General features: G+C 45.5%; 1 protein-coding gene across 3 annotated transcripts in view; it reads left to right on the forward strand.

The window, feature by feature from the left end:
- The first annotated feature begins 18,711 nt into the window (after positions 1 to 18,711).
- The window catches only part of IKZF2 (IKAROS family zinc finger 2), a 217,892-nt gene continuing 211,259 nt past the window's right edge, over positions 18,712 to 25,344 (forward strand). Inside the window, exons 1-4 of one of the 3 annotated variants that reach the window (XM_029069849.2) lie at positions 18,712 to 18,982; positions 20,246 to 20,312; positions 22,007 to 22,055; positions 22,800 to 22,904. In XM_029069849.2, the coding sequence (XP_028925682.1) occupies positions 20,310 to 20,312; positions 22,007 to 22,055; positions 22,800 to 22,904 (157 nt within the window). In that variant the 5' untranslated portion in view covers positions 18,712 to 18,982; positions 20,246 to 20,309. The remainder of the gene's footprint in view (positions 18,983 to 20,245; positions 20,313 to 22,006; positions 22,056 to 22,799; positions 22,905 to 25,344) is intronic. The other 2 variants (XM_029069852.2, XM_029069850.2) reach the window with 2 other exon arrangements.

A 25,344-nucleotide genomic window follows, 5' to 3' on the forward strand; every position in this document is an offset into this window, starting at 1 on the left:
ACTTCAGTAATATTCTGAAGGTAGAACCAGCAGGAAATAGTGACAGATTGAGTATGTGGTTTGAATGAGAGAGATGAGTCATAGGTAATATCAAGGCTTCTGAGGCAGGGAGGATGGGACAGTGATGGGACATGTTCAATTTGAGATTTCAGCAGGACATCAAACTAGACATGTCCTAAAGGCAAGAGGAAATGCAAGACTGTGAAGACGAAAAAGGTCAGGGCCGGAGATGTGGATTTGGTAATGGAATAATAGTTGAAGCCATGGGTGCGAATGAGTTCTCCAAGGGACTGGGTGTAGATGGAGAAAAGAAGGGGACTCAAAACTGGGCCTTGAGGGTGGGAGGCAGAGGAGGAGCCTATGAAAGAGAATGAGTAGACAGAGAGAATAGAGGAGAACCTGGAAAGGACATGTCCGTGAAGCCAACGTGGTAGGAACCTTATCCTGCCACCACCACCCACTGCTGCCCACTTCCACAGACACTTGGGCAGGGACTAAGGGAAATGGTGGCTCCAATGGAGAAGGCAGTAATGGCGGTGTTGGCATGTGGGCACTCTTGGTGGTGTTGGTTCTATTGGCAGTTTCGGTGACAGAGCAGAAGTCAAATGGACAGCTAAGGAGACGAAGGATGAACCAGCCTCTGCAGGAGACATTCACTTGTCCATGGAGTTATCCCTCTCCTGGGGATGCAGGCATAGAGGGATTTCTCTTCCCTCTGAGTTTGGCCCTTCACCAAGGGAAACTCTAAACTCCTTGAGGGCTGGGATTGAATCCACTAACTCTACTGACCTCTCCCAACTGCTTAGTACAGTTGTTAATAGAGAGCAAGTACTCAGTGAATACTGCTGATTGATTAATATTCCTTCCTGAAGGGACAGTCCCTACTTCCAGGAGACAATCTTCCCCTCCCTAGGCTGCAGCAGATGGGAAGAAACAATCTGGGGATTCAAAAGGGGGACTTCTTGGGTCAGTTCTTACAGTCAACTCAAAATAACACTAATCATAATCATAATAGTAATGACAGTTGTTAAGCACTTACTCTATGCCAAGCACTGAATGAAGTACTGGGTATATATAAGAAAATCAGCTGAGACATTGTCCCACACAGGGCTCCCTGTCTAATGGGAAGGATGAAAAGATAATTAATCCCATTTTACAGATGAGAACTCTGGAACGCAGAGAAGTTCAGTGACTTACCCAAGGTTACACAGCAAGCAAATGACAGAACCGGGATTAGATGTCAGGGCCCCTGACTCCCAGACTCTTTTCACTAGTCCATGCTGCTTCATATGATTGTAAGTCACAATGCAGAATTACACAGGCATTGGAGATTTATGATGAATCTAAAACATACTGAGGTAAAGAAGCAGTCTGCTCCAAGGAAGCCAAGAACGGTCAAATATCTATATTGGCTACACAAAACACAACACTGTCACAGAATTCCGTTTCTAGGCAGCAAACGAACTAGTGCTGTGACGTTAGACAGAGAAGGAGAAAAATAAACCAAGAAGGCCAATGTGACCTTTGAGAAATATTGTCATGCAGAGTGTGGTAATAGCATGGTATTAACCTCCAGACAATACTAAAGTTCTACAGAGCTGTAGGGCTGTCCAATCTTCACTAGTGTAACGTTGTAATAGTAGTAGTAGTAGTTATAGTAGCAAAAATATTGCAATATTTGTTAAGTGCTTTCTATGTGCCAAGCAGTGTACTAATTCCTGAGATAGATTCAAGATCACTGAGTCCCAAGTAGGGCTCGCAGCCTAAATATGAGGAAGAACAATATTGAATCCCCATTTTGCACATGAAAGAACAGGCACAGAGAAGTTACCTGGCTTTTTCAAGGTCACACAGCAGGTTTGTGTGAAACCAGAATTAGAACCCTGGTCCTCTGACTCCCAGGCTGGTGGTCTTTCCACTAGGTCACACTGCTTCTCTAATACCACTAGCCATACAAGTAGTAAGAGTAGAAGTAGTAGCGGTAGTACCAGCAGTAGAAAATAGAGTATTTATGAAGTGATTGTCGCCCTGGGAAAGAACATGCAAGTGGGAATTAGAAATGATCCTGGTGCTTTGGGAGGCTCCAACCTAAGAATATGAGTCAAGGAGAGGGAACAGATGAATTAGGAGTCAGGACATGGTAAAGCAATGAAAAGCATAAAAGATAAAGACAAATTCAATGACAGTAATAATACTATGAAATAATGCTAATTGGGGTTTTTGATAGGCACTTTGTCAGTGCCAAGCACTGTACTAAGCACTGGAGTAGCTACAAGTTCATCAGGATGGACACAGTCCCTGTCCCACATGGGGCTCACAGTCTAAGTAGGAGGGAGAATAGATCTTGAATCTTCACCATAGAGATGAGGGAACTGAGGCACAGATAAGTTAAATTACTTGACACAGGTCACACAGCAGGCAGGTAGTGGAGCTGCATTAGATCCCATGTTTCCTGATTCTCAGGCCTGTGCTCTAACCAGTAGGCCCCACCAAAATAAAAATCCAAATCAGCTGGGTGCTGTGTCAAGAGGCGAAGAACTTTATCCTCTGCAAACCAGAGTCCAGGTACACAGGTAAGACAAAGCAAGCCAGACGCTCCACAGGTGGCACATGCAGCTTCTAGATTATCTACAGCAGCATCACTTATGGGCTATAAACAATATCGAATGGCCAGAGAGCATCGCAGATAAAGATGTTCTAGTGTGAAGTCAATCTTCTAAGTTTGAAGCTTTGACCAGGACATGTGAGGAGAATGGGAAAAAGTGTAATACCTAGTGATGAATGAGTGCATGGCTGAAATGGCCAAAACAGGACCCCAAATTCCAGTCATACTGGACACATTAAAAAAAGTTTTTTTTATCGTAATTGTTAAGCGCTTACTATGTGCCAGGTACTGTACTAAGTGCTGGAGAAGATACTAATCAACTTAGACACAGTCCATGTCCCAAGCGGGGCTCACAGTCTTAATCCCCATTTTTGCAGATGAGATAATTGAGTCACAGAAAAGTTTGATAACTTGCCCAAGGTCACACAGCACACAAATGTGAAGTCAAGATTAGAACTCAGGTCCTTCTGACTCCCAGGCCCATGCTCTATCTACTAGGCAACAGTGCTTTCCCTTGCAACACCTAGCACTGTTTTGTCTTTAGCCTCCTTGTCTCTTATTATTTTTTAAGGCTTATAAAAGTCACTCCTTTCTTTATTGCAATGCTCCAGGCTGGTCCATCCCCTGTGGCTGACTCCCAGTTTTCATCTTGTATTTAACATTATCAGTAGCTTTATTTTATCAAGTCTTTAACATACTCCTTAAAATGTTTCCTTGCTTCCTTACTTTTTATTTTCCAATTTCAACTCCCCACTTTTCCTAAAACCTTTGAGTGCCCTTCCCAGAGCTCTGTTAGCAGAGGTGCCACTCCTGAGCCAAGGAACTTGGCAGAAGGACCTGAGACCCAAACAAATCAGATCCAGCCCAGGGACAGAAACCCCACTGAATCCCCATACAACAACGTCTGTGGCCCTCCCAACTGTTCCATCCTGGGGACTTTGCTCCTGACTTACCCGGGGGACAGTGGGACTAGGAAGCGCTGGACGCCGGCAGCATAAGTGATACCTCAAAGTTTTAAGATATCAGAAACTCTACTACTGAAGCTGTGGTCTTGGCAGTGAGTGTGATGGCTGTGAATTTTGGACTCTGAAATGAGGGGAGACAAACTCTGAGCCTCTTGGCATTATGCCTAATTCCTCTTGATGTGTTCATCGTTTTCCTGATCTTCTATGTTGCTTTGTGCTTCAGTTGTTTCATCTTTGCCTGGATAGCCAGTGCCAACCCTCCCTGATTATTCTTAGATTGTTAGCCCCTTGAGGGCCAGGGACCATGTCTAATTCTCACCCCTGTATCAACAACCAATCAATTAATCAATAAATTGTATTTATTGAATACTTATGTGCAGAGCACTGTACTGAGTCCTTGGAAGAGTAGAATTTAACAATATAGCAGGGTACATAGAAGCGTTCCCTGCCCACAATGAGCTTACAGTCTAAAGGGGGAGACTGAGGTTAATATTCATATAAACCATGGATATGTACATAAGTGCTGTGGAGCTGGGGGGGGTGGGGCATGAATTAAGGGAGCAAATGAGGACAATGCAGAAGGGAGTAGGAAAAAAGGAAATGAGGGCTTATTCAGTGAAGGCCTCTTGGAGGAGATGTGCCTCAAATAAGGCTTTGATGTGGGGGAGAGTATATGTCTGGGGGGGCAGTATTTGTCTGTCAGATATGAGGAGGGAGGGCAATCTAGGCCAGAAGCAGGAGATGGGTGAGAAGTTGGCAGTGAGATAGAGGAGATGAGGCACGGTGTGAAGGTTGACATTAGAGGAGCAAAGTGTGTAGGCTGTGTTGTAGTAGGAGAGTAGCAAGGTGAGATAAGAGGGGGCAAGGTGATCGAATATTTTAAATCCAGTGGTGAGGAGTTTTTGTTTGATGTGGAGGTGGAGGGGCAACCACTGGAGTTTCTTGAAGAGTGGGGAAGCATGGTCTGAATGGTTCGGTAAGAAAGTGATCTGGGCAGCAGAGTAAAGTAATGGACTGGAGTGGGGAGAGACAGAAGAGAGGGAGGTCAACAAGGAGGCCTAATATAATAATGAAGTCAGGATAGGAAAAATGCTTGGATTAACAGGGGAGCATCTTAGATAGAGAGGAAAGGACAGATTTTAATAATAATGTTGGTATTTGTTAAGCACTTACTATGTGCAGAGCACTGTTCTAAGTGCTGGGGCAGATACAGGGTAATCAGGTTGTCCAACTTGAGGCTCACAGTCTTAATCCCCATTTTACAGATGAGGCAACTGAGGCACAGAGAAGTTAAGTGACTTGCCACAAATGGCAGATTCAGGATTCGAACCCATGACCTCTGACTCCCAAGCTTGTGCTCTTTCCCCTGAGCCACACTACAATGTTGTGAGGGTTGAACTGACAGGATTTAGTGATATATTGAATATGTGGGTTGAATGAGAGAGGGGAGTCAAGGATAACCCCAAGGTTATGGGCCTGTGAGACAGGAAGGTTGGTGGGGCTGATGGAAAAGCCAGGGAGAGGACAGGGTTTGGGTGGGAAGATAAGGAGTTCTGTTTTGGACATCTTAAGCTTGAGGAGACAGGAGCACATCCAAGTAGAGGTGTCCTGAAGGCAGGAGGAAATGCAAGACTGCAAAGAGGGAGAGAGATCAGGGCTGGAGATGTAGATTTGGATGTCATCTGCATAGAGGTGGTAGTTGAAGTCATGGGAGCAAATGAGTTCTCCAAGGGGTTGGGTGTAGATGAAGAATAGAAGAGGACCCAGAACTAAACCTTGAGGGACCCCCACAGTTAGGGGGTAGAAGGCAGAAGAGGAGCCCCCAAAAGAGACAGAGAATGAGTGGCCAGAAAGATAGGAGAAGTAGGAGAGAATAGTGTCAGTGAAGCCTGTATTTTATCCCAACATTTAGCATAGTCCTTTAGCTAAAGCAAGAGACTTAATATGGTGCTTGACACACAGTGAGTGCTTAACAAATACCATCATTATTATTATTACATACTCTTACTACTACAACCACTGAGAAACAGCTTATCTGTTGGTATAAAAGCCGATGAATAGCAGCCTTAAGGAAAGAGGTCACTTCAGATCACAAATTTGCAACTCCTGGACCCTGACAATAATAATCATAATAATGTTGGTATTTGTTAAGCGCTTACTATGTGCAGAGCACTGTTCTAAGCACCGGGGTAGATACAAGGTCATCAGGTTGTCCCACGTGAGACTCACAGTCTTCATCCCCATTTTGCAGATGAGGTAACTGAGGCAAAGAGAGGTTAAGTGACTTGCCCACAGTCACACAGATGACAAGTGGCAGAGCTGAGATTCGAACCCATGACCTCTGACTCCCAAACCCGGGCTCTTTCCACTGAGTCACGTTTCCCCCTTTCCAATGAGAAAGAATGATTTCTCTGTGGAAGAGGACAGGGCAGGAACAGAATGCAGGTGGTTTCCTGAAATCCCTGCTCTAAGAGTTTCAAGATACTAAGCAATCTATGAGAGGGGAAGAGAAGGTCAGGGGTTCTATATCCTGCCTTTGCCACTTGTCTGCCGTGTGGCCTTGGGTAAGTCACTTCACTTCTCTGGGCCTCAGATATCCCATCTCTAAAATGGGGATTAAAACTGTGAGCCTAACTGTAACCAACCCGATTTGCTTGTATCCACTCCAGCCCTTAGTACAGTGCCTGGAACAGAGTACGCACTTAACATATGCCACATTTTTTATTATTATTAATAACCTAAGGCATTGGAACAATGTGCTAGTGGGAAATGTGGGAAATCTGTCAGGTGAGAAGCAGCATGGCCTAGTGGAAGAGCACAGACCTTGGAGTCAGAGGTCTTGGGTTCTAATCCCAGTTCTACCAGTTACTCGCTGTGCAAGTCACTTAAATTCTCTCGTCCTATCCTGCCTTGACTACTGAATCAGCCTCCTTGCTGACTTCCCATCATCCTGTCTCTCCCCACTCCTGTCCATACTTCACTCTGAGATCCAGATCATTTTTCTGAGAAGAAGTTCAGTCCATGTCTGACCGCCCCTCAAAAACCAACAGTGGTTGCTCATCCATCTCCTCATCAAACAGAAACAGTTTACTATTGGCTGGAAAGAGCTCAATCACCTTGCCTCCTTCTACCTTAATTCGATGACCTTCTACTACAACTCAGTCCTCTCACTTCGCTCCTCGATTGACAACCTAGTCACTGTTGTTTGATCTCATCTATCTTGTTGGCAACCACTCATCCATGTCCTGCCTCTGGCCTGTAATTGGGGAAGCAGCGTGGCCTAGTGGCAAGAGCAAGGACTTGGGAGTCGGAGGACGTGGGTTCTAATCCTGGCTCTGCCCCTTGTCTGCTGTGTGACCTTGGGCAAATCATTTAACTTCTCTGTCCTCAGTTACCTTATCTGTAAAATGGGGATTAAGACTGTGAGCCCTTGTAGGACAGAGACTGAGTCCAACCGGATTACCTTGTATCTACCTCGGTTCTCAGTACATAGTTAGCACTTAACCTATAGCACAACTGTTAGTAAGTGAAAATTTGAACTGAAAAAGCCACCAAATTTTGCTTAAGAACTCTTCTTATGTGGGTGCTTGTTCAGGCACTGTAGAACCATAAGAGTAAACTTCAGAGGGTTCCACTCCAGGTTGGCAGAGTTTGCTCTTCGAAATGTTAATCAGGCAAAATCCTTCAAGATGATCCAATAAAGCAATCAATCAATCAATCAATGGTATTTATTGAGCCCGTACTATGTTTAGAGCACTGTACTAAGCACTTGGGAGAGTACAACGGAATTAGCAGACACATTACTTGCCCATAATGAGCTAGCAGTCTACAGCAGGAGACAGGCACTAAGATGAATAAACAAAAAATGTATTATGTTTGATTTAAAGGTATGTACATCAGTGCTGTTGGTTTGGGGATGGGGCAAATATCAACTGTCCAAAGGTCACAGATCCAAGTGCAAAGATGACACAGAAGGGAGAGCGGGGCGAGAAAAGAGGGTTTAATCGGGCAAAGTCTCTTGGGGGAGATGTGACCTCAGCTACACTTTATTAAACCTCCAGCCCGGCTCTTTGCCGAGTTTGAATTACTAGGTCTCCCGATCTGGAGAGTGGGGGGCAGCACCAGGGAAGAGGGAGGATTTTTCAGGAAATTTTGGAAAAATGAACCCAGGCTGACCACGTGCAGTTTCTTCCACTGCCCCGGCTCATTTCCCCAGGCTCCGGAGCGGCGGCTGCAGGGTGGGAAGCAGGAAAATATATTTCTCTCCTGTGTCCTGGCTCCTTTTCCCAAGCTGATGTCTTTGGCAGGTGGGAAGAGCTGCTGTTGCTGCCCTGCTGGCACAGCTGTGCTCAAGTCTGTGGGAGGGGAAGGAGCCGGGTTGGGCCTTCCCGGTGGGGCACAGAGAACTCGGGGAGGTTTGTTCTGCTCAAGGTCCATTTCTCTGTGAGGAGAGTAAAGAAGACCAAACAAGTCTTGTGCTTGCTTCCTTTTAATCTAAAAAAATGTCAATCTCACCCCCACTGCCCTGGGCAGGCTGTAGTCTGAGGGAGGAATGACCCCCAAAACCAAGTCTCTTCCCCTTCAAAGCCTTACTGAAGACACATCTCCTCCAAAAGGCCTTCCCTGATGAAGCCCTTCTTTCCTCTTCTCCCTCTCCCTTCAGCGTTACCCTGATTTGCTCCCTTGACTCACTGCCTTCTCAGGCCCACAGCAGTTAAGGACATATCTGTAATTTATTTATTTATATTAATATCTGTCTTCCCCCTAGACTAAAAAGCTCGCTGTGGGCAGGAAATGTGTTTATTGTTGTATTGTACTCTCCCAAGTGCTTAGTATAGTGCTCTGCACAGGATAAGGGCTCAAAATACGATTGAAGGAATGAATAGAGGAATGATGTCATTACCACCCATCCCAGGAGGATCGTGTCTGGGGGTGGATAACAAGTCGTTGTCCGGTTGTGTCACTTGATTGGCCTGGGAGTTGGCACCATGTTGGAACATAGTTCAACCCCTTCACCTTGGGATTGGTAGAATTGATGGGATGCCCCGACAGCCTCATAAACCAAACAAACTCCTCTTATGCAAATCGCAACCCTTTGCAGACTCCTTCATAAACACGAGCATACACAGGAGATCTGTGGTTATAGTAGTTGTTGTTGAGCAGAGGGTATGGGGAGATTAGGAATCCAAGAGGTAGCTCCAAAAAGGGTGGCAAGGTGTCGCAAGCATCAAATGCGCTAACACGACAAACGACAATCTTTATATGTGCAAGTAGTGGAATGGAGTGTCAGTTACACACATATGCCACACATGCAACACGCTCCTATTAAAAAGGTATGGAAAGGGCAGTCAGAGGACCTGGTTTCTAATTCTGACTTCTCCACTTGTCTGCTCTGTCACCTTGGGCAAATCACTTAGCTTCTCTGTGCCTCAGTTACCTCATCTGTAAAATGGGGATTAAGATTGTGAACTCTTTGTGGGACAGGGGTTGTGTCCATCCTGATTAACTCGTACCTATCCCAATGCTTAGAACAGTGCTTGGTAGATAATAAGCGCTTAACAAGTCTCTGACATTATTATTATTATCAACAAATTCAGTAAAAATGGAAAAGACAACTGGATATATTTGCTGACTTCCTTTCATGTAGCTTTGAAATCAAACAATTAATCAATCAATGGTATTTATTACATGCCTACTGTGTGCAGAGCAGTGTACTAAGTGTTTTGGAGGGTACAGTTTAATAGAATTGGTAGACACAATCATTGCCTACAAGGAGCTTACAGTTTAGAAGGGGAGAGAGACATTAAAATAAAACATAGATAGATATGTACTTAAGAGCTGTTAGGTTGGGTGGAAATCAAAGTGCTTAATCAAAGTGCTCCATCCTTATCGACTCCCGTGCCCATTATTTCAGGCATTTGACTCCCTTCTCAAATCCCTTTTCCTCTGACCATACCTTGCCCCTAATGGCCTGTCCACGTACTTTATGGAGAAAATTGAAATGATTGGGCTTGATCTCCCTTAAATCTCCCGAGCTCCTCTCTGTCCCCTCCCTCTTCCTGCCCCTTCTTTGGCTCTCCCATCCTTCCTAGCAGGATCTCAAGAGGACATTTCCTGCCTCCTCTCAGAATCCACCCCTTCCACCCATGCTTCTGACCTCATCCTTTCACACCTTATTAAAACAATTGCCTCCTCTCTTCTTCTCTCCCTGACCACCATCTTCAACTGTTCACTCTACAGTGGCTTCTGACTCACACCTTTCAAACATGTTCATGTCTCCTCTATCCAAAGAAAACCCTGCCTTGACCTCAGTTAATTCCAGCTATTGTACCATCTCCATCCTACCATTCCCCTCCAGATTCTTTGAGTGAGTTGTCTACACCCGCTGCCTCCACTTCCTCTCTTCCAGTTCTCTCCTTGGCCTCGCCAATCTGGTTTACACCCACTTCACTCCACCAAAACTACTATGTCAAAAGTCACCAATGATCTCCTTCTTGCCAAATCCAACAGTCTTTAGTCCCTCCTAATCCTCCTCAACCTCTCAGCTGCCTTCTGCACTGTGGACCAACCCCTTCTTCTGGAACCATTTTCCTACTTTGACTTCACTGACACTATCATCTCCTGTTTCTCCTCTTTTCACTTTGGCTGCTCATTCCCACTCTCTTTTGTGGGCTCCACCTCTGCCTCCCATCCTCTACCGTGGGAGTACCTCAAAGCTCAGTTCTGGGTCCCCTCCTCTTCTCCACCTACACCCACTCCCACTGAGAATTAGGTCGCTCCCATGCTTCCACTACCATCTCTATGCAGATGATTCCCAAATCTACTCCTCCAGACCTGATCTTTCACCTTCTCTTCCGATTTGTATTTCCTTCCGCCTACAGAACATCTCTACATGGATGTCCCACTGACACTTCAAAATAAAACTCTTCATCTTCCCACTGAAACCCTGCCCTCCCTCTGACTTTCCCTTCTCTGTGGACAGCACCACCATTCTCCCTGTCTCATAGGCCCATAATATTGGTATTATCTTTGACTCATCTCACTCATTCAGCCCATTTATTCAATCTGTCACCAAATCCTGTCATTAAACCTTCAGAACATTGCTGAAATCTGCCCTTTCCTCTCCGTCTAAACTGCTACTATGATAATCCCACCCCTTATCCTATCCTGTCTTGAGTACTACCTCATCTTCCTTGCTGACCTCCCTGCCTCCTCTCTCTCTCTCCACTCCAATCCATACATCACTCTGCTGCCTGGATCATCGCTTACTACAGTGCCTAGCACATAGGATGCACTTAAGAAATATTGTGATTATTATTTCTTTTTTCTACGAAACTATTTGGTGCACGTTTCCCCACTCCTCAAAAACCTCCAGTGGCTGCCCATCCACCTCCACATCAAACAGAAATTCCCAGCTTCAGAGCACTCAGTCATTTTGCCCCCAACTACCTTACCTCCCTGATTTCCTACTACAACCCATCCCGCACCCTTCTCTCTTCTAATGCCAACCTACTCACTGTACCACGAGCTTGTCTACCTCACCGCTGAACCCTCGCCCACATCCTGCCTCTGGCATGGAACTCTCTCACCTTTCATATCCGAATGAGCCTCATTCTCTCCCCATGTTCAAAGCCTTATTAAAATCACATCTCCTCCTAGAGGTCTTCCACGACTGTGACCTCATTTCCTCTTCTCCACCCTCTTCTGTGTCACCCTTGCCCTGGGATTTGTACTTTTGAGTGATTGATTCACTGATTCATAAATTAATTGGTACAGAAATAGAAGGGAGGGCAACTAGCAGAAGTGAGGGTTTAGTTGGCAAGTCTATAGGAGGAGATACAATTTTAGTAGGACTTTGAAGATGGAGAGAGTCGTGGTTGTAAAAATCATTGGGACTGCTGAAATCCTCATCAAAAATAGGGATAACAATTTTTCAATGAGAAAAAGTCAAAAAGCAATACATCTTCAAAGATAGTGTCCTGCTCGTATGGCTTGTACATATCCGTAATTTATTTTAATGTCTGTCACCTCCTCTGGACTGTAAGTTCCTTAAGGGCAGGAAATGTGTCTACCAACTCTGTTATAGTGTATTTTCCTAATCAATCAATCAATCAATCAATTTACTGTGTGCAGGATGCTGCACTAAACACTTGGACGAGTGCAATGCAACAGAGTCCCGTGTACACAATGGATTAAGAGTCTACCGAGGGAGAAAGACATTGATGTAAATAAATAAAACTATGAATATGTAAATAAGTGCTGTGGGGCTGAGGGTGGGGTGTATATCAAGTACTCAAAAGGTATAGATCCAAGTTAATAGACGATGCGAAAGCGAGAGAGAGTTAGGGGAAAAAAGGGCTTCATCAGGGAAGAATTCTTGGAGGAGGTGTGACCTTATAAGGCTTTGAAAGTGAAGAGGGAGTTTCAGGCAAGAGGGAGGACATGGGAAAGAGGTCCAGTGATGAGAAAGATGAGATTGGCATATCGTGAGCAAGCTGTCCCTAGAGGAGTGAAATATGTGGGCTAGGTTGTCGTAGGTGATCAGGAAGGTACTGTAGGAGGGGACGAGTTGATTGAGTTCTTTTAATGCCAACCTACCTCTCTGACCCCTTGCCGACCTCCTGCCCTACCCTTTCTTATCCAACAGACGGTCACTCTCCTCACCTTCAAAGCCTTATTAAAATCACATCTCCTCCAAGAGACTTTCCTTGATCTAGCTCTCATTTACTCTATTTCATTTTGCTTCTGTATCTCTCTTGCACTTAGATTTATACCCTTATTCACACTACCCTCAATCCCCCCACAGTCATCTACACAGTTGTAATTTATAATAATAATAATAATGTTGGTATTTGTTATGCTCTTACTATGTGCAGAGCACTGTTCTAAGCGCTGGGGTAGATACAGGGTATGGTATTCGGGTTGTCCCACTTGAGGCTCACAGTTAATCCCCATTTTACAGATGAGGTAACTGAGGCCCAGAGAAGTGAAGTGACTTGCCCACAGTCACACAGCTGCCAAGCATTATTTATCATAATGTCTGTCTCATCTTCTAGACCGTAAGCTCCTTGTGGGCAGGAAACACGTTTATCAAATGTATTAAACTGTCCTCTCCCAAGCACTTAGTACGGTGATCTGCACACAGTAAGTGCTCACCAAATACAGTTGATGCATCGATCGATCTGTTCGACGGGGAGGTGGATGGGCAACCGTTGGAGGTCTTGAGGAGTGGGGAGACGAGAACTGAATGATTCATCCAGTGTTCTGCACACAGTAAGCCCTCAGTAGATACCACTGATTGATTTATTGATCTGCTTTTCTAGGGATTTGGCTCCAAGATCATGGGGAATCCTCAGTTGCAAGACTCCCAGCACCTGAGAGTGCGGCCGAGATCGTGTGCTCAACCAGCAGAGGGGGGAAGTGAGCCTCATCTTCTTTCTCTCCAATGATCCAACCGCCCTTGACCGAAAGCCAGAAAACGGGCAGGCTTTGACAGGGAGCCAATGTCCAGCATTAAGCCTCCCAAATTCCAGGCTTCAGACCCATCTGGAAAGGAAAAAAAAAAATACGAGGATGAATTTTGGAGGCACCGGGGTTACATTTTATCTTACCACCCAAGAAAAGTGAACTTAGTTCCCTTTCCTCCTGTCTTGCCTGGTTCTAACTAAATGTTGGGCCCTCTTGACACGTTGAGTGTGTTTAATTAAAAACAGAAAAGGCAAGAGGGGGCTTAAATTGCAGTAGAACAGATTTAGGCATGATGTGAGGGAGAATTTTCTGATTATACGGATTGTGAGATTCCAGAAAGCAACACCAAAGGGAATGGTAGAATCTTCTCTTTGGGAAATTTTGAAGTATAGAGGCGACAATTGATTTTCTGAGGTGGTTTAGGTATAGTTCTGGTGGGTAACAAGATTGAATTTAATGACTACTGGGGAATCCCTTTCACCCTCCTAATTCTGTGATGACTTTTCATGGTTAGGTGCCATGGCAATCGGGTGTTAAAATCGGTTTGATTACGGCACTGCTCACGGCAGCACATTTTTTTTTCTTAAAGTCATTGCATTTAAAATTCATTAAGAGCATGCTGTAGGTGGTCTGGATACTCCACTTGGCTTGAAGTAGTTGAAATTTTAAACTCAAATGACTTGCTTTCTCCTGACTAAGTTAACTCAGTATTCACCCTTTACTTACCTTCAAAATAATAATAATAAAAACCCAAGGCTGATACTCCTGAACAAAACACAATTTACAATTCCAAAGAAAAGGCCTTCCAAGTGAATTTGGAAAATGTCACGCTTTACAAGAATTTCTGGAACATAAACAAACATTTAGGACTTTTTTGGGGGGTGGGGGGTGGTATTTGTTAAGAGCTTACCATGTGCCAAACGCTGTTCTAAGTGCTAGGATAGACAAGACAATCAGGAAATGGTTTTCCTTTTATCAAATGTAAACCCAATCCTTGGAAACTCCAGAAAGGGCAAGAAGAATAGAATTTTAACCCCCAGGGGAAATACAGTTCATTCTACCACATTGTCGTTTGCACCGTTCTGCTTCAGTAGAACACTTCTATTCCTCCCGTGGGAAGTGAAGCCGGACTGTTTCTAGAAACTCTGGAAGCAGAGTTAATGTCCAGCTCTTTCTCTTGGTATATCAGCACAAGCTTTCTCCCCGCTCTGGGAGATAACTTCCCAGGAGTTCTGCTTGGCAATCCTCATCATTGCTCAAGTTTTACGAATCCAAGGTTACACCTACTAGTTTTTGTTTGGCTCCTCTATTGTCCCTACGCCTCTTAAGTAAACAGTATGTGGATCTGTCCTTCCTACTTCAAGATGACAGGACTGAGGGTGAGATCCAATCCATTATATAAGGACTACGTGCTACTACGTTCAGGTACACACCCATACACGGATAGGATCTCCCCATTAACCGCCTCATCTTCAAATATGAAAAAAGGCTGTGTGCTTGAAGGAAGTGCAATTTTATTCTTTCTATATTCCCCAGCCCGCATCAAAGAACAGATCTTTTCTCTGCTTCCTAGGAAGAGGTAGGTTTACAGTGAGTTAGGGATGTTTTCACAGTCCTCTTCTGCGTGTGCTTTCTTTTTTTTTTTTTTTTTTTTGGAGCGGGGGAGTGGGCTTCCTGTTGCTCCCTGATGAAATTAAAACAAGAACTTCATATTTTCATCTGTGTAATGCATAGACTTTCAAAGACAATTTCTTCTGGGACAAATTCACCTTTTTCTGTTGATCACTATAAATGGTCACGTTGAGGTTTCTCCGTGGGTTTCAGAAGCCAGCTTTTTCTTTGTTATTTTTATTTGAAATAAGTATTTTTTCTCCAAATGACCCTTGGTGTTCATATTTTAAACTTTTGATCCTAAAATAGGGTTTTCAATTGCAATGGTGAAAGGTTTTCCCTTCTTTGAATAACGAATCATAATTCTGAATTCAAAAGGAACTTAGTGCCAGACAGAAAAGCCATACAATCCTTCAGACCTCTCTTTTCTGGAATGGGGTGTATCTGAATGTACATCTGTGTGTGTGCGTGTGCATTTGTGTTTTGGGAGTGAGGGGGTGGGAGACTCAGAGTCTTAGTTGAAAGCTGTAGGAATGAAGGAGGAATCCTGAGATCCCTGGATACTGTGTGCATGCATGTGTGTGTTTGTGCGTGTATGTGTGTGGGTGCGTGTATATGTGTGTGTGCGTGTGTGTTTGTGAGATAGATCAGGAAAAGCAGGTGTATATGTGCATGTGCGTGCATTTGCTTTTAGGAAGTTTGTGGGGTGGGGTACCCGCAGAGTTCCAGGTGAAAGACACCCGGCACTCTAGAGATGGACAAGGAATCTTGAGCCCCCTGAAAATTGTGTGTTTGTGTTTGTGAATGCACGCGTGTATGTGTAAAAGATCAGGAAAGTAGCACTACGCGTATGTGCATGTATTTGTGGTTTGGACCTTTTTTGGGGGGAGGGGGGGGGAGCGGGAGGGAAGGTGCCTGCGGACCCGGAGGCGGAGCGATCTTGAGGTCCCTGGAAAGTATGCATGTGTGTGTATTCATTCATATTTATTGAGTGCTTACGGTGTGCAGAGTACGTGTGTGTGTATTCATTCATTCAATCGTATTTAATAATAATGATGATGGTATTTGTTAAGCGCTTACTATGTGCAGAGCACTGTTCTAAGCGCTGGGGTAGATACAGGGTAGTCAGTTTGTCCCACATGAGGCTTATCGTCTTCATCCCCATTTTACAGATGAGGTAACTTAGGCACAGAGAAGTTAAGCGACTTGCCCACAGTCACACAGCTAAGTGGCAGAGCTGGGATTCGAACCCATGACCTCTGACTCCCAAGCCCGGGCTCTTGCCACTGAGCCACGCTGATTCCCTTAAATGGTATTTGTTAAGCGTTTACTATGTGCCAAGCGCTGTTCTAAGCAAGGTGATCAGGTTGTCCCGCGGGGGGCTCACAGTCTTCATCCCCATTTTCCAGATGAGGGAACTGAGGGGCAGAGAAGTGAAGTGACTTGCCCAAAGTAACACAGCTGACAAGCGGCAGAGGCAGGATTCGAACCCATGACCTCTGACTCCCAAGCCCGGGCTCTTTCCACTGAGCCACGCTGCTTCTCTTAATAATAATAATGCTGGTATTTGTGAAGCGCTTACTATGTGCCAAACACTGTTCTAAGCGCTGGGGGCGGCGGAGATACAAGATCCTCAGGTTGTCCCACGTGGGGCTCACCGTCTTCGTCCCATTGTACTTTCCCAGTGCTTAGTACAGTGCTCTGCACATAGTAAGCGCTCAATAAATACGATTGAATGAATCCTCATTTCACCGATGAGGAAAGTGAGGCACAGAGAAGGGAAGTGACTGGGCCAAAGTCACACAGCTGCCAAGCGGCGGAGTCGGGATTTGAACCCATGACCTCGGACTCCCGAGTCCGTGCTCTTTCCACTGAGCCAAGCTGCTTCTCTAGTTGTACACTCCCAGCGCTTTGTCCAGTGCTCTGCACCCAGTAAGCGCTCAATCAGTACCATCGAATAAATGAATGAATGGGGGCAGAGCGCTGGGCGAAGGGCTTGGAAAGGGAAGCGGCGTGGCTCGGTGGACAGAGGTCATGGGTTCGAATCCTTGCGCTGCCACCTGTCAGCTGTGTGACTGGGGGCAAGTCACTTCCCTTCTCTGGGCCTCAGTTCCCTCATCTGTAAAATGGGGATGAAGACTGTGAGCCCCACGTGGGCCAAACTGATCACCTTGTATCCCCCCCATCCCAGCGCTTGGCACACAGTAAGCGTTTAGCTATGTGCTGAAGCAGCGTAGCTCAGTGGACAGAGCCCGGCCTTGGGAGTCAGAGGTCACGGGTTCGAATCCCGCTTCTGCCACTTGGCAGCTGTGTGACTGTGGGCGAGTCACTTCACTTCTCTGGGCCTCATTTGTAAAATGGGGTTGAAGGCTGTGAGCCCCACGTGGGACAACCTGATGACCCTGTATCACCCCAGCGCTTAGCACAGTGGTCTGCAGCGCTTAAGAAATACTATCATCATCATCATCATTATTAGGACGCTTAGCACAGTGCTCTGCAGCGCTTAAGAAATACTATCAACATCATCATCATTATTATTATTAGGACGCTTAGCACAGTGCTCTGCACATGGCGCTGAAGAAATACTATCAACATCATCATCATTATTATTATTAGGACGCTTAGCACAGTGCTCTGCACATGGCGCTGAAGTAATACCACCATCATCATTATTATTAGGACGCTTAGCACAGTGCTCTGCACATAGCCCTGAAGAAATACCTCCATCATCATCATTATTATTATGAGGACGCTTAGCACAGTGTTCTGCACATAGCGCTGAAGAAATACCTCCATCATCATTATTATTATTGGGACGCTTAGCACAGTGCTTTGCACCTAGTCAGCGCTGAAGAAATACCTCCATCATTATTATTATTATTAGGACGCTTAGCACGATGCTCTGCACATAGCGTTTAAGAAATACCACCATCATCATTATTAATAGGACGCTTAGCACAGTACTCTGCCCATAGCGCTGAAGAACTACGTCCATCATCATTATCATTATTATTATTGTTAGGACGCTTAGCACGATGCTCTGCACATAGTCAGCGTTTAAGAAATACCACCATCATCATTAGTATGAGGACGCTTAGCACAGTGCTCTGCGCCTAGTGCTGAAGAAATACCACCATCATTATTATGAGGACGCTTAGCATAGTGCTCTGCATATAGCGCTGAAGAAATACCTCCATCATCATTATTATTATTATGAGGACGCTTAGCACGATGCTCTGCACATAGTCAGCGTTTAAGAAATACCACCATCATCATTATTATGAGGACGCTTAGCACAGTGCTCTGCATATAGCGCTGAAGAAATACCTCCATCATCATTATTATTATTAGCACGGTGCTCTGCACCTAGGGCTGAAGAAATACCACCATCATCATTATTATGAGGACGCTTAGCACAGTGCTCTGCACCTAGTGCTGAAGAAATACCACCATCATCATTATTATGAGGACGCTTAGCACAGTGGTCTGCCCATAGCGCTGAAGAAATACCTCCATCATCATTATTATTATTAGGACGGTGTTCTGCACCTAGGGCTGAAGAAATACCACCATCATCATTAGTATGAGGACGCTTAGCACAGTGCTCTGCACATAGTCAGCCTGAAGCAATACCTCCATCATCATTATTATTATTAGCACGGTGCTCTGCACCTAGGGCTGAAGAAATACCAGCATCATCATTAGTATGAGGACGCTTAGCACAGTGCACAGAGCCAGGACGCGAGTTGGAGGAGGGGGTGTGTGTGTTGTGTGTGTGTTGTGTGTGTGACCCCCACAGAGCAGGCTTAGCAGCACTTGTCCTGTAATCGATTGCCGAGCGCGCAGAGCGGCCGCGCGCCCCCGCCCCCGCCGGCGCGGCCCCGCCGGCGCGCCCCCGGCCGCCGGCCCGCGCGCGTCCCCGCCGGCGGCCGCCCGGGCGGAGGAGCGGCGGCAAGAGGAGGAGGAGGAGGAGGAGGAGGAGGAGGAGGAGGAGGGGGAGGAGGGGAGCGGGCGCGATGTGCGCCGCGGGCTCCGGCGGATCGGTTTCTCGGGGTTTGACCAGCTGTCCCAGGCTAACCCTGCTCGCTGAAGATGGAGGAAGTCAGCACGGGATCCCCCTTAGCCGCTCCAGCCCCAGCAGCAGCAGCAGCAGCAGCTCCAGCAGCAGCTCCCCTGCCTTAGTTTCCCCCCCTCCCTCCTCCCTCCCTCCCTCCTTCCCTCCCGGCCGCGGTGCCCAAACACACATGAGTCTCAGAGAGACAGCCACAGCAGACCCTCACAATAAGCACAAACAAAAGGGTGATGGGATTGTGGCACTGCAGGCACCGCTGAGGTAAATCTGCGCCGGGCTTTGGCGTGGGCAAGGACCGGCTCCTCTGATCGTGCCGAGATGGATCCCCGGGACCCGTCGACCGGGGCGGGGAGGGGGCAGCCGGAGGGGTGGCCAAGTTAAGTGGCATTATGTGGCACCGCGGGCATCCGATGACTTGTTGCTGGGATCCGAGCGTCACCCATTTCTTTTTTCCCTCGCCTCCTCTTCTGGACGCGATGGATGGGAGGGCTCACTGGGGCGACGCTCGGTCCCCAGGGCGCCCGGGGAAATCGGCTGCGAGATGAGCCCTCGGCCGGCGTGGAGATGAGAGATCTGTTTTCTTCTTCTTGGGAATATCACCACCCGCGTCTGGGATGCTAATCGATTCCCTTTACAGCCGTCGTGGAGCTCCTGCGCGTCGGCGTGCGTGTGGGTTTGTTTTGCTTTGTTTTAACTTGAATTGCAGATGGTTGGATAGCCCCGAATAAATCGCAGCTGTCTAGAGACGAGGTAATATCCAGATCCCGTCGGAATCATAGCTATTAAAAAAAAATATCTCTCTCTACACCCCACAACCGGCATGACACATGGAAAAAGGCAGCAGTTAAATCACTCTGACAGGTTCCAGTACGGGCGAGAGAGGGATGGAATGAAGTTTGGGGTTTAAAAAAAAAATCGCCAGGGGCTAAAAACAATCTTCTGTAGTTGGCCTAGGCTTCTCGCTGGGTTTTTCCTGCCTGTTCCTCCTCCTCCTCATCCCTCCTCCCCCTCCGCCTCTTTCCCCTTCTTTCTTTCAGTTTTCTCGTCTTCGCATTTGGTCGATTCTTAAGGAACCGGTGGATCAAGTTTTCTCTCTCTCTCTCTCTCTCTCTCTCTCTCTCTTTTTTTCCTTTCCCCCTCCTTGTTAATCGCATTGCCGGAGCACCGGCTGACCCCTCTCCCTCCTCTTTCTCCTCTTTCCTGAAAGTACGTGGGGCCATTCCGGAGTGACTTTTCCTACTCGCCCATCCCCAAGGGGGGGTGGGGAGAGAAGGGGGAGGAGGAGGAGGAGGAGGTGGGAGCAGCTTCTTTTCTCTGTCTCTGTGTGTGTGTGTGTGTGAGTGTGTCTGCGGGCCCTTGGTTTTGTTTATCCTGGGCCCGGACTGGGCTTCCCACCTGTAAAGCCTTGAACTCTGCAGGATCAGGGAGACAGAACAACAACAACAAAAGCCCCCCAAACTTTCTCTCTCTCTCTCTCTCCTCCCCACCCCCTTCTCTCTCTCCCTTTTGCCCTTTTACCTTCAGCCCGGCATGGTCATCTCTTCCTAGAGGGCTTAGAAGAAGCTGAGATCTCCAGACAGAGCTGGACATGGTGATGATTTTTTTTTTTTAATCAAAGGACAATTTCTTTTGTATCTGCTCTCCGTTCCTCTTTCTTTTCTCTCCTTCCCGGAGAACTGGTTCATCGGTCGGAGAAGCCTCTGGCTGTTTCCTCTGCTTCCCCTTGGCTTTTTAACAGGGGGGTGGGAGATGTGCGTTTGAAAAAGATTCACTTAGAAAAGAGCCGAGGAAACCGCTTGCCCCAGCCCCCCCCTTTTTTTTAAAGAAGGAAAAAAAGCAAACCAACCAACCAAAAAACAACAGCAGCAACAACAAAAACTTTAGCGCTCACCTTCCCCGAAAGCCGAATGTAATCAGTAATTTGAAAGTTTGATAGCAGCCCAGCAGGTTGAAATGTAAGTGTTATGGACTGGCTGAGTTGGGAATCTGATCTGCTTATACCATAAAAGCAAGAGAAAGAAAAGTTTCTTTTTCTTTCTTTTTTTTTTTAAAGGGGGCTAGCTGGGGGGAGGGGGAGACAGAGGAGGGAGAGCTGGGAGGGAGAAGGGAAGTGGTTTTGGAGACAAGAAGTGAAGCTGCCCGTTTTCCAGTAAGTAATGGAGAAATTCCAGGAGCCTGGGCTAAATATACTTGGCGATCGATACAGAAATGGCTCATGGTGAATAATTTAGCTGTTGCTGCAGTTAGACTTTTGAAACTAAAGGCAAAAAGGACTATGACCAAAGCGGGGGAAAAAAAAAAAAAAGAGTACGATCCTTCTATGGTCATGTCAATGCCTTAAACGTTTCCCTTCAAAGAGTCCAGTTCTTGTTGTGCATCTTTTGTTGTTGTGGTTGTTGGTTTATAGGTATACATATACAAATGTATGTATATCCTATTTGTATATATGGAAAAAGTTAGGGGGGTCCACTTGAACCAGTTTTCCTGGAAAAGCAGATTTTGATTTGTGTATAAAAACAGACTTTGGGAGGGGGGGGTGGGAGGGGGCGGAAGGGGGTGTTGGTGAATTTACCAAATCGAGATCTATTAGGCTTGGCGTAGCATCCGTGATCTGGCAGGAAAGTTAGATTACAATGAACAGGTGTTTGCAAAGATCTTGGGGCAGGCTGAAATGTCAGGACAAGCCAGAGAGTTGGAAAACGGCAGCAGAGATCCGAGGCGAACTGGAAAATTCAAAGTTGTGCCTTTTTTTTTTCCTGTTTTTTTATCTTTCTCCTCTTCCCCCTTTCTCCCTTCCCCAGCCCCCTCTGACCCCCTGATTAGAACACGATGAACCAACTGGCAGCCGTTGGGAATAGAGCGATCCTTATATTCTGGAAATCCTCAAAGTGCTGTGTGATGGAAAACTAATAGGCGATTAATAAACCCCCAAACATTACATCCCTGATAAGTAAGACTTTGACACGACTGAAGTGCGGTTGGCCCCCGCCCCCCTCCCCCCAAAGTTCCTTGAAGCAGGCCAATTCTGATTAAAAACAGCATTCCTGTTTTGCTGCAACTCATCCGGATGCACACTTCTCTTCCCTAACCTATCTCCAGCACGAATCAGATCATGTGCAGAAAGACTTCAGTGACTTGCAAATGAGCACATATAGTACACGGTAGTATGTTCTTAGGCACAAGTTGCCGGAGAAGTGACTGCTTAGGGCTTTAACCAAGTTAAGCGTTTAATGGCAAATTCTGAAAGGGATCATTGTTTTGAGGGTTATCCCCTGTCTTTTGCAGCACTGCACTTTGACTATGGAAACAGAGGCAATTGATGGCTACATAACATGTAAGTACTCATTTTCATTAATTTGTTAATTCCCTAATCATAATCACCTTTCCTCTCCCTCTACTATACTGAGTTCCCGAACTGCAGTTATCTCTAACCATCCAGGGCTCTCCAAATCCTGTTCATGCTTGATCTCTTATTTAAGAAGATCAGAAAGGGGACAACGCTGAAACGTTCTCAAGGACAAATTAAATGTCTGGTATCCGGAATACTTGGTTTAAATCGTAATTGTTCTTTGGGGACAGGAAGGAAGATCTGTAGTTTGGCAAAAACCTACCTTGGAGTTCCCGGCATTTTCTTTTACAGTTTCCTTTGGAGGTAACTGTATGAGAGTCGAATTACGTGTGTATCTTCTAGGAAGATTGTGGGGACACAGTATTTACTCTTATCTTTAGCCGTAAGAGTTTTTCTGACACTTCAAGTCCAAAGACTCCTGAAGTCGATAGTGACTGCCTACCTCCCCTTCCCAGCTCCTCTTTGGAACAGTGGCACAGGGGAACCCAGAAAATGTAAAATTAAAAGTTCACTGCGACGATGATCAATCTGGTCATTTTATTACGTTTTTCTCTAAATAATGTATCGGACCGGACTCTGGGAAGTCGGTGCTTGTCTGGACGAATCCACGTTGGAAGGGCGTGGGTCTCTCTGTGCTCCCTTACATGCACGTACTCACAAGTCGGTGACGTGAAATTTTCAGTGTCTTTTGGTTAAGCTAAAAAAAGTCTTTTAATTTTGTGCAAGCAGGTGACAATGAGCTTTCCCCAGAAAGGGAGCACTCCAACATGGCCATTGACCTCACCTCAAGCACACCCAATGGACAGCATACCTCACCAAGTCACATGACAAGCAGTAAGTCTCTTTCACGTTTTTTTTTTAAGGGTTTTTTTTTTTTAAACCGTTGCTCCAGTGGCAGATTCGGATGTGCTAGCCCTGTGGGGTCCTTTCGCCCATTATGGTGCAGTTACTGCAGTAGGTTTTTCTAACGAAAGAAGAGAATGCACAGATATAGTCCTGTTCACATTAGTATCTTATGGTAAACAATGAGCCTGCTTACGAGTCTGAATTATCCCCAGGTGCCATTTGCGAGCTGGTGCTTACCTGTACCAGGTAAGAAATTGCTGGGATTTCCCAGAAATTGATTTTTGTTGGTCAAATTTTGAATGTTAGATACTATTTTTCTAGAAAAGAGGGTGGGAGGGTGGGGTACTCCTTATTTCCAAAACGTTTTTCCCAGTTGGAAATGGAAAGTCTGTTTCAGTAGCTTTCCCAACGATGTTTTTTTTCTACTCTTGAAGGAAGGAATTAGCCTGTTGCCTGACTGGCACGCTGGGTTTTTACTTGGGAGTGTTTTCCCCTTGAAAGCCCTGAAAATGGACAATGATGATTGAAAATTGATGGCGCTCACGCAACATTCATTTCTCTAACAAAGTGAAAGGGTTTTGTTTTAGACTGTCGAGGGAGAAACTGAGCAAATGAAGAGGAATCTTTTGGGCTAGCACTCAGAGTAAGGTTTATTTCTTGTTTTTCATGATGGGCCATTCGCACACAGATGCAGTAAGCTTTGTATTAGATTATGTAAAGGAGAAGTTTGCACACACTCAGTTCCAACCCATGACATGTCTTGCTTTTATTAAGATCATAGCTTGTTTTTCTCCTTACTGTAGTGTTTTATCACTGTGGTTATCAGCCAACGAGCTCTGTTCCTTTGCTCCAGAGTAATTTGAAATGCTTTGTTTTGCATATGTTTCCAGGATATAATCGCATGGGTTCTCTCATTTATCTTAAAAGTCATAGGTTTGTGCCGAACTATGGAGCAAAGATGTGCTTTCATATTTTCCTAATAATTGGGCAGAAAAAGTTAACTTTTAAAAAGTATGTTGCTGAATGAAATGCTAATTTATTTTCCAGTCTCCCCTGGCCCAGAAGGCATGCCTTTCATTTAAAGCTTTCCTATTTCAAGTAAAACTTGGGATTTTATGAGCCTGTAAATTTGGGAGGAGTTGGGAAGATCCTAATTATATATGTGTATAAATGATGCAGGAGTATACAGAATGCTCTGGGCTGTATTTTTATGATAGTTTATTGAAGTTCAGAGGATTTGAATATTTCCAGTCCTATTGTTTGAGATCTTGGAATGATTTAGGTTATTGTGTTTTAGAAAGTTTTACTGCCTGCCTCCCTCCCCACAACGCCCCCCTTCTTGTGTTAATGAGGGAGGGTTTGGAGAAAAACCTGCTTACAAGAACAATTAAAAAAAATCTGGAAGCCCCCAAAGTGGTCTGATTTATGAATTAGTGTTGCAAGTTAGCACCCATTTCTCACTGTTGAACTCTTTGCATTTGTTGCCTTTGATTTTAGTTTTTGATCAGCCGTCTTGTGTGCAGATCTTGCACGATATTTCCAGTACCACTGCTGGCAAAAACCTCCTTTACATGTTAGATGTTCCTTTTGCATCCGAATAGTTATGTTTCTCGTTTACCCCTCCTATTAATTTTGGGTTGCCTTTCTGAAGGTAAAGGTAATTTTAGACCAAAGTTATGGTGGAGAAATGTTCAGCTGGTGGTTTCAGTAAGGAAGGCAGAATTTGGACAAATATTAGTTGTTCATCAGAGGCTGGCCGGCTAACAGGCTCACCTGCCACTTCTTGGATTTCAGTGTGTCCTGCTTAATGTCAGTGCAGCATTATTTTTGATTGGCTCCTTAAGCTGTGAATTTGATTTCATTTCTTCTTGTGCCCAGTAAGAATGGCAGTTTACCTGCTTATTTTAAGTAAATAGTGCATAGACCAGACTTGATCGTTGGAGCAGACTTAAGCTGTGCTTTTGAAACAATCCAATTCTTCTCGCCCAACAGCAGTAAAGTTATGTGCTTGGTAAGGATTTTTTTTTTCTTTATTAGCCTGTGGCGATTCCATGTTTTTGGCTAGCCCACTTATGTTGATGGTTTCTTTTCCAAAGGGTTATAGGTTAAATATTTTGGCTCGTACTTCAGAGATGTCTGTTGCATCCTCTACGTAGTCTCTATTTACAGGATCCAGGTTACCCATTTGGATGTGAGATGGGAAAATAGCTATTTTCCTTCTATATCAGAGCGAAAGAGAAAATCAGGGGATTTTTGATGGCCAAAAGGAACAGAACCAGTGAGGACCCTGATAATCTCTGGGCTCCCTAGGACTCCGCAACTCCTCGGGATTTGATTTGTGACTGAAAGAAAAAAATGAACGATTTCTCTTGTTTCTCAGCCACCAGAATCTGTTTGTAGTATGGGACTATGGCCCACAATAATGATG

This window comes from Ornithorhynchus anatinus, chromosome 7 (assembly GCF_004115215.2).
Source record: "Ornithorhynchus anatinus isolate Pmale09 chromosome 7, mOrnAna1.pri.v4, whole genome shotgun sequence".
In the NCBI taxonomy this organism is placed as follows: domain Eukaryota; kingdom Metazoa; phylum Chordata; class Mammalia; order Monotremata; family Ornithorhynchidae; genus Ornithorhynchus; species Ornithorhynchus anatinus.